Source organism: Sinocyclocheilus anshuiensis, unplaced genomic scaffold (genome assembly GCF_001515605.1).
Source record: "Sinocyclocheilus anshuiensis isolate Anshui unplaced genomic scaffold, SAMN03320099.WGS_v1.1 scaffold183, whole genome shotgun sequence".
NCBI classification, from domain to species: Eukaryota; Metazoa; Chordata; class Actinopteri; order Cypriniformes; family Cyprinidae; genus Sinocyclocheilus; species Sinocyclocheilus anshuiensis.
The window spans coordinates 5,113,720-5,123,252 of NW_015548309.1; the positions used below are offsets into that span (position 1 = coordinate 5,113,720).

Genomic DNA, 9,533 nt, shown 5'->3' on the forward strand with positions numbered 1-9,533 from the left:
TTTAAGCCGCTAAACTCCGGGAAAGTTTTCAGTTCAATGATCCGGTAAGTAAATGCATTCAAACAATCCGTCCAAAACAGCGCTAATATAAAGGAAACCAGGCTGATTACATCAGAGATTGCAGAGAGAACAGATACTCGCAAGCGTTTTAAGTGAATTATTCTTTCCAGTGTGTTTCGCTTTAAAACACAAGCTCTGTCATATTCTGTGATTGTCTCTGAAGAGCGCGAGCTCTCACACGTCACACGCGCTGTGTGAAGTATTCTCAACACATCCCACCGCTGTATGGCCAGATGCAAACTACGGTTTCTCGACTAGATAACCAGTCTCACTAGTAAAGTTTTGATAGATGAAGACTGCAATCAAGGTAAAGACGATTGCGGTGGCGTACAGGAGTCGTACAGTAAGCACGTGTCAGTCCATTATAATAATGCGTGTATGAGTGCTCTTGACGCACTGATCGCACATGGTATTTATGCACAGGCAGAGCCGCATTAAGACCGCACACGTTGTATTGAACATTAATGGAGCAACAGATTTTGTGTGAAAATGAATCATTCAAGTTGTTTATTTTGTTTAAAAATTGTATAAATGTATGAGGTGGCAAGAGGGGCCTTTTACCCCACACACGGGGTAAAAGGCTCACGGTATTTATACAAATACTTCAGCTAAAATAATGTTTTTTTTTAAATAATGTCTAAGTTAATACTTGTTCAAAACAATCACTTTAGCAAAGTTTGTACTATTTTCTGCTTATTTTGAAAAATAAAAGTACTCATTTTTTTCCCAATAAATATGCTGTCATTAAAATGTGTTAATATAAAACATATATTTTAAAATACAGAAACAAAATCGTTTTAATAAGTAAAGATTCTGAAAGTATTGAAGGAGATCCAATAATAATTGAATATATATTTACAGTAGTAACACACAAATGGTAACAGCAGCTATATTAGGCTACATTATAGTTCACCCAAAAATGAAAATTCTGTTAATGTTCTAAACCTGTATGAGATTCCTTCGTGCTGTTGAACACAAAAGAATATATTTGGAACAATATTGGTAACCAAACAGTTGCTGGGCCCTCACTACTTCCATATATGAAAAAAAAAAAAAAACACTATTGGAGTCAGTTGGGACCAGAAACTAGTTACGATCATTCTTCAAAATATCTTCTTTTATGTTGAGGATGAAAAGGACATTCATAGAGGTTTAGAACAATTTGAGGGTAAGTATATGATGACAGTATCTTCATTTTTGGGTGAATATCCTTTTAAAATCTCATCATATAGGCTAAGGATCTCATATAGCCTAACACATGCTTTATCTTTAACTATTAACATTCATTTAAGAAACTGTTTACGAGGATACTCGCAAAGATGGGCATTTTGACACATAACTATGTGTATTATATATATATATATATATATATATATAAAAGATAAAATATAAAATATATATTTGCATTTATTTAATTTATTGTATGAATATTAATTACTTTTTTTGTGGATCAGTGTGTATTTAAGCAGTAAAAATACAAGTTATAAGATAATATATAGGATAAAATGCCTTTGGATTTATTTAATTTAATCAGTTTTTATATTATATACAGTATGTGTATATATATTATTTTTTTTTAATTATATATATATACATTATATATGTGGATCAGTGTGTATTTAAGAAATAAAGACACATTGCTTGTCTTATTTTTTTACTTATATGCAACATTTCTCTATAAAAAATAAAAACCATCACTTAAAGCTGCTATTTAAATATTTATCTTATCAATATTAATTATTATATATGTGGATCAATGTGTATGTAAGAAATTAAGACACATTGCATGTCTGATTTATATATATATATGTGTGTGTGTGTGTGTGTGTGTGACCCTGGACCACATATATATGTGATGCGATCCGGGAAAACCCGTCGGATGTCGCGCTGGGACGTTTTCAGGAAATTCGAAAAATAGGTCGAATGTCGATTTTTTTTGTCAAAATTACGGTTTCATTCAGTTATTATTCTATAACATCTTGTCTATCATCTCTGAAAATATCTTGGCAAAATTCACTTGTTTAGTGCAGAAAATTTGCGATTTATTGTGGCATGCTGAAAAGACTGTCTTTCTCTAATGTTTAAGAACACGCGCTGCGGAGGTGCTTTCCCTTAACACTACAAAGACAGTTCACCTATCAAAATAAACCACATAACATGTAGAAAGAAGGTGTATCAATGCACATTTCCTGCGAGTCCTGTGTAAACTACGGCACGCAAAGTTTTTTTTAATTCAACGTTTTTGTGAGATGACGGAGCGCAAGAGAACAACGAGTTAACCTATCAAAATAAACCACGTAACATATATAATAAAGGCGCATCAATGCACATTTCCCGCCAGTCCTGTGTAAACTACGGCACACAAAGTTTTTTTTAAATGTATTATTTTTTTTAAATATCGTGAGATAGCGGAGCGCAAGAAAACTACGTAGTCTTAAGCTGCTAACTAGACGATCTTGTTCGTCTCAGTCTGCTCAATCTTAGTGATGTCAGTGCCCTAAAAGATGTTATAATGGACTATTTCACATCCAGAGATGAAGGATCGGATGATAAAGTTACTAAAGAGGAGGAGTCCGATGACAGTCTGTTTGTTATATGAACAGGTGCGCTGCGCTCGCTTTTCTAAATGTAAACTACTAGGTACACTATTGGTGCTATCTAAACATACAAGGGGTGATCAAAAGTTCAGAGACTATGCCCATCATGATAAACAACGGAAAAATCCTCTTCAGGGTAACGTTAGTCTGTTTGTGTAATGATGCAGTAGGCCTATAGTACTCCTGACAGACAGCGATCGTTAAGTAGAAGTGAAAGTGAAACCCGTCTCACTTTAAACCGTTTTTCTCAAAATTCCATTCCGGAAAATTATAGCTATCAGCCAACTTCAGATAACCAGTTTTGGAAAAGGCTTGAACCCAGCTTTCATATGGTATCAAAACCTATAAAAGGAAAATTTCACCATGTGTTGGGTTTTCCTAGATCGCATCACACACACACACACACGCATATATACAGTGTATATGTATATATATATATATATATATATACATATATATATGCAACATTTCTTTACAAAAACAAAAATCATAGTTCAAAGTTCTTAGTCTGAAAAACCCATTAACACTCTCTTTATTTACTGTGTTTACTGTAGAGAAACCAGCACCCAAGAAACGACGGAAAGTGTTCTGCCAGATCACCCAGCACCTGCTGGAGAACCATGAGATGTGGAAGAAGGTCATTGCAGAAGAGTCCCAAAGCCAGACAGAAGGGGAGGAGTCCACATGCCTCACTAACACCCCTGAGCCAATCCTAGCCATCGATGAGGAGGAGGAGGAGCCAGGGAGCAAGGAGGAGCCTGCAGACGACCAGGAGGAGGAGACAACGGAGGAGGAGGAGAGTCCTGTACCTGACGAGACACATGAAACAGAGGAAACAGATAGTGAGACTGTAGAGGAAGCGGCCGAGACTGCGAAGCGAGACACGGTGACTGTAGAAGACGATGCGGTGCTAATGGGAAAACGAGAGGAAGACGAAAAAGAGGATCCGGAACGAATGACTTGCCCTTTTTAGACGTTGTCTAAAAGCTTTTTATCAGCAAGCGAGACTTCTAAGAAATGGTTGCCAGCACATCACTTAGACACAACACTGTAGATGCTTGGGGAACATGTGCCTAAAGGAAACAGGGTGGGGTGGGGTGGTTCGGGATGGAGGGTTTGAGTAACAATGAGCAGGTGGTGAACTATTGAGGTTTGATGCTAAAATAGAGTTCTCCAGGGGGTTTCCTATATATTCTAGACTTACGTTGGTCAGTTTTGCAAATTCTTCTGGCGAAACCCTCTCCAGCTGCACCTTAACCCCCAAAACTACGACAGGGGTCCCAATGATCTGCGGCGACACGTTTTGCAGGCTCAACAAGCATTTCCAAGGAGCTTAGCGTCAAAGTCGGGATGAGAAACCAATCCACCGTGACTCTCGCCGGTTCGCGTATCCCAGCATCGGCAGCGGACGAAAGCAAACGCTCCAGAAACTGCATGCGTTTGTGAAAATGCTACAAAAAGATACACTATGTATTTGCGTGTCTGTCCTGCCATTGCTCTTTGTTTTTCCTTTCCAGAGCATCACTATAGCAAGCGCTTGCTCCAGTCTCATTTCTGAAGGCATCGAGCCGAATGCTTGTCATTCTCTTCCCTTTACCTTTTTCCCTCGGCATTCCATGAACTGAGATTTTATGTTTCTCGGGATCAGACTGTTTTCGGATAACTGTCATTGGTTTTTACAGACTTTCTTGCAACTTTATAATCTTTTGGATCTTGATTTGTGGACAAAGGGTATCTTTAGTTGTTTTTTAAACTGTAACTTCTTCAAAATGCCAATGGCCTTTTAGCCCAATCGTTGTTTTACCAGATGATTTGATATATATACACATGCATACGGCGTGCAATAGTGCATCAGGTCATCCCTAGTCATCAGTGTACCGTCCAAAACTACAGACGCTCTTATTCTCCCCCCTTCTGTTCTTGCATTTAATTTAGTTTTGAGAGCCAAGTAAACTGCTCTAGCAAGTCGCATGTTTTCCCTCCGAACAAGGCCGTGGTTATGCTTCACAGTCGTCTCACGCAGCCGCCGCTGTGGTGATGCAGGCAGGCGTGTGAGCGACTGCGAGCTCCTCAGCCCAAGGGATGAAACGACGAACTACGTCCCTCTCACATGAGACCATGTGCCGCACATGAGATACGCGCACCGGTCGACACGGCTGTCCGCGCTCGCCTTTGATGTGCCGAAAGAGGCAGATTGCTCTCAACGGCGAGATGAAACACTTCTGCGGGCTTCATCGCCTCGGGCCCGATGTCTAATCGGACGCCTTCAGTCACTTTGAAGGAGAGCCTATTAAAAACGCCTAGGTAGGACGCGGCGGTCATGTGCTCATCTTTGAAACGTCCCCTTCAATCGCAATGCAGTGTAAGCCTTAATATTATCAGGCAATGTGGTGCAATGAAGTCCGGCGAATTATTTAAGCAATACCGACCCAATGTGTACAGCAGATTGGTAGCATTTCCAGTTGCACTTTCTTTTGGTTGCTGTGTAAATCTCACATAGCTCAAGTGTGCGTGTGCCAAATATGACTTCAAATCCATTCTCCCCAAAGTATGAAACATCATCAGGAGCATGTAAAGGCCGTGTGTGCTTGTGAGTACGTGTGGCGATGCAGTATGAGTGCTTTTTATTTGTACATGGCCCCAATTTTAGAGGGTATATTATATTTCTGCATTAGGCCATAGATTTGTAACCCCAGGCCAGAGATATTAACCCTTTGGTGCATGAGTTATTAAATCACAAATTAAAATAGTCTTAATGTTTTTAATACCTTTTTTAAAACAAAAATATATTAATTCCCAGTCCAATAACGCATTTTGAGAGCGTTACAGTCCACTGCAATAAGAGATAGTAGTTGTTATGTGGTGCATCACTTTTGTTTGCCATTTTGAATTTAGGTTGCCATAAAGCAGAAACTTTAAAAAGGATTGTCACAATGAATTATGGATAAGGGTTAAAAGTCAACACCTTAAAAATGACTGTCTAGTGTAGTGGACATCTTGCATCAAATTATACAGGTGTCTTCGCTGTGTATTTCCCAAAATAAAATGAACTTATCGTAATAATAAAATCCCCCTAAATAAACCATCATACCCCAAGCAAGAGATATTAACCCTTTGGTGCATTAATTATTAAATCACAAATAAAACTATAATGTTTTTATTACTTTTTAAAAACAAAAATATATTAATTCCTAGTCTTTTTTTTTTTTTAAATAATGCATTTGAGAGTGTTACTGAGCATTGCAATAAAAGGTAGTGATTGTTATGTGGTGCATCGTTTTTGTTTGCCATTTTGAATTTATGTTGCCATAATAAAACATAAAAAAAGGATTGTCACAATGAATTATGGATAAGGGTTATCGCCTTAAAAATTGCTTTTAAAGATCTGTCCACTACAGTGGACATCATGCATCAAAGTGTTAAATTAGTTGTTTTCGCTGTATATTTCCCAAAATAATATCATAACCTTCAATCAAATCTTGAGGAATAAAATACATTATTTCCCAATTTCACTAAGAAATATGTGACATTATGGAAGAATCTATTATGCAATATAGCTCCGCCCCTTTCATCTTACTTTTGCTCCGTTTGAGAAATTTATGTCATTACCTTACTGCGAGTTTTTGACGATCAAAGGTCATTGATATTGATGTCTCAAAATGTTTCAAACCCAGAATCATCAAAGATGCCCAGATTTGCTTCCACCCAGACAGTATTCAGAGAGACTCAACAAAAACTGTGGAATTAGCCAGCGAATCCTACACGTTTGATGCGCTCGCTCGTGCGTGCACTGCATGATTGCGCGTGTTGGCATGGCAGCATGCGCCTCTGTCCTCCACCGTGCCTCCCATCAGTGGGTTTTCAGCTCTGATCTGCGTTCGGTGGCTCTGATTCCAGATTCTGGAGTCAGAATGGGCAGCACAAATCTTCAGAAACTGTTTGAATGGGTTCATAATGGCATTTTCACTAAATTCATGTTTTGTTTTTTTAAACGTAGCAGATGCCCTTAGGAGTGAAATAAATTAGAGTCTGTACAGTTCGGCTAAAAAACCTGTGCAGGTATTACAGAAATGCACAACTTGCTAGTTTGTGTGTAAAGTGTAGTCTGATAAGCTTGGTTCATCATTCCAAATCTTTTTGATTGTCAGTATAGGCGGTTTGACTGGCATGCCAGGTTCACCGGATGTCGACACGAGACTTAAAGAGGTTACACTTCACATAAGAGGCTGATCCTTTTATATTTTTCCTTTGTATTTCCTGTTCAACGCTCATTCCTTCATCTTCAGCTGTACGCATCTCATAACCGTGTCCACTCGTTTCGTTCACCTTGAGAACCAAACAAGCTTTACACCTCTCTGAGAAAGAGAAATGAGACTTGTACTTTTTTTTTTTATATAGTCGGCACTTCACTGACAAAATAATTATTTTTCTTCTCACTTGTATCTTGCACTTAACACATGTAGCAATACCTATAGAAAGGGAAACTGTGTAAATCACCAGTATTCGTAAAGTGAAATATTCATTTTATCGCTGATTGTTGTTCCATTTTGTACAAAATGATATTGTGTACAGGTTAAAAATGAAACAAAACAAAAACAAAGCCAAAAAAAGGGACAAAATGATGAAGACGACAACAGAAGTCTTTTAGATAAACATTATTTATTTTTACTGTTTTGTAATTTAGACACTATACTGTAGCTCCTCTATTGCCAGACTTACTGGAAGTGCCTCTTGGTATAATGTAACATACAGAAAATATATATTGAGATTATTAGAACCTGTCACAAGCTGAACATTGTGGATGTTGTAATGTGAATACAGTTTAATAATACGAGTGAAATACCTGTGGTATTGAATGACTCTGTGTTCTTAATTGTTTCTTTCTTGCTTCATTGATTTTCACCCCTCATTCAAGACTAAATAATCTGAAGGTTTTCAACTAAACGAGCTCAATACAAAGGGTAAAATGTCAAATATTCTTACAATTGAGTAGGTGTTTTTGTCTTGAAAATGGCTCCTGTCTCAATCGAAGTCAAGGTAAGATCCCATGCACACGCGTTATGCCAGGTCAAAATGCTCTTATATTAAAGGAAGAGTTCACTCAAAAATTAAAATTTGCTGAAAATGTACTCATCCTCAGGCCATCCAAGACCAGTTTGTATCTTCATTAGAACAGATTTTGAGAAACGTAGCATTCCATCTCTTGCTCTCCAATGGATCCTCTGCAGTGAATGGGTGCCGTCAGAATGAGAGTCCAAACAGCTGATAAAAACATCACAATAATCCACAAGTAATCCACACCACTCCAGTCCATCAGTTAATGTCTTGTGAAGTGAAAAGCTGCGTGTTTGTAAGAAACAAATCCATCGACCTCAAACCGTCGCTTCTTGCCAAAATACAAGTCCATAATCCATAATAATGCTTCCTCCAGTGAAAAACTCGATCCCCTGTTGTCTCTTGCATCACAATCCATCCACATATTTGTTTAGAACTGTTTTCATTTGTAAACAGTGCTTGATCTGTGCATATTTCTCTCCTGATTCAGATTAGATGACTTTCACTGCTGAAAGCAATGTTATCAATAGAGGACTCGTGTTTTAGCTGGAAGAAATGGTTTGAAGTGTATGTGAAACTGAAGTGACGTGACATACCATACTCGGATTTCATGCTCTGTATTTAACTCATCCAAGTTTCTCAAGGGTCTCACCTCAGTTGTGGTATTGAGGGTGGAAGAGAGCGCTGGTCATTCACTCCCCCTACAATCCCTGCCGGGTACCAAGACTCGAACCTGCGACCTTTGGGTTACAAGTCCGACTCTCTAACCATTAGACTCTCATTCTGACGGCACCCATTCACTGCAGAGGATCCACTGGTGAACAAGTGATGTAATGTTCAATTTCTCCAAATCTGTTCTGCAAAAAAAAAAGCACAACTTCACCAAACTCATTAAGATCACTTTAAGTTCAGTACTTAGCTTCAGTGTTGATCTTTGTTTAGGGTGCTTGCCAACTTGATGTTGAAGCATTTCAATGAAGAACAGAGTTCGACGAATTAGTTGGTGTTCAGCATGAACTATTATGGCTGTTTGGCACATTGTTTGCTTGTGTTCTCAAAAAACGTAGAGAAAAAACACTTATATAAGTGGATTATGAACAGGGCTTGAGGGACGTGTTGCTTTGAACTCATTAGTAGCGGATTTGTCTAAAACTATAGACTTTTTTTATGCTGACAGCCACAATGTTCTGAATCAACCCTCTAAACATCAGCTTTTTTAGACGTACAATGAGATTAGTTGTGTCCCTGGCATCCATGTGTTTCCTAAAGCTTGAGGTGTGTGTGTGATTCATACTTGCACATCTCACTGTATTGTACAGAAGGAAAGGACATGGCAACCTTTAAATGCAGCTCACCCCCTATTTGTCTTCAGGAATCAAGAGTTTTCACCTTGTCACTGCTTTATTCTCTGGAAACTTTACAGTTTGCAATGTGATGTACAGAAAGGCTACTGTAATGTGGGTTGTGGTAATAATTGGATTCTTTCACTACTAGAGAAAGTCTGCAAAGCCAAGGGTTTGATTCCCAGGGGATGCAGAAACTGATAAATGTAGATCTTGAATGCAATAGAAGTTGTTTCGGATTAAAAGCGCCTGTTAAAAGTCCCAAATGTGTATTTTCATTACACATTTCATTAAGTATAACAGTTAGCACATATCTATTAACCAAGTAGGTAAAAAAAACCCTTGCCTTACATAGATTAAAAACAGTACATGTAAAATAATGATTTATAATTTGAGTTGTTGGGTCGAAAATTGCGGAAATACCTATTTTTTTTCCCGCCATTTGTCTGCGTGGTTAGGTCACGTCCGTAAACAAAAA

At 38.2% G+C, this 9,533-nt stretch overlaps 1 protein-coding gene across 1 annotated transcript in view; it reads left to right on the forward strand.

The window, feature by feature from the left end:
- Positions 1-7,497, forward strand: part of LOC107656239 (cGMP-inhibited 3',5'-cyclic phosphodiesterase A-like) — an 87,092-nt gene extending 79,595 nt beyond the window's left edge. Inside the window, exon 18 of the mRNA XM_016443999.1 lies at positions 3,212-7,497. Coding sequence (XP_016299485.1) covers positions 3,212-3,630 — 419 coding nt within the window. The 3' untranslated portion in view covers positions 3,631-7,497. The remainder of the gene's footprint in view (positions 1-3,211) is intronic.
- Positions 7,498-9,533: the final 2,036 nt, after the last annotated feature.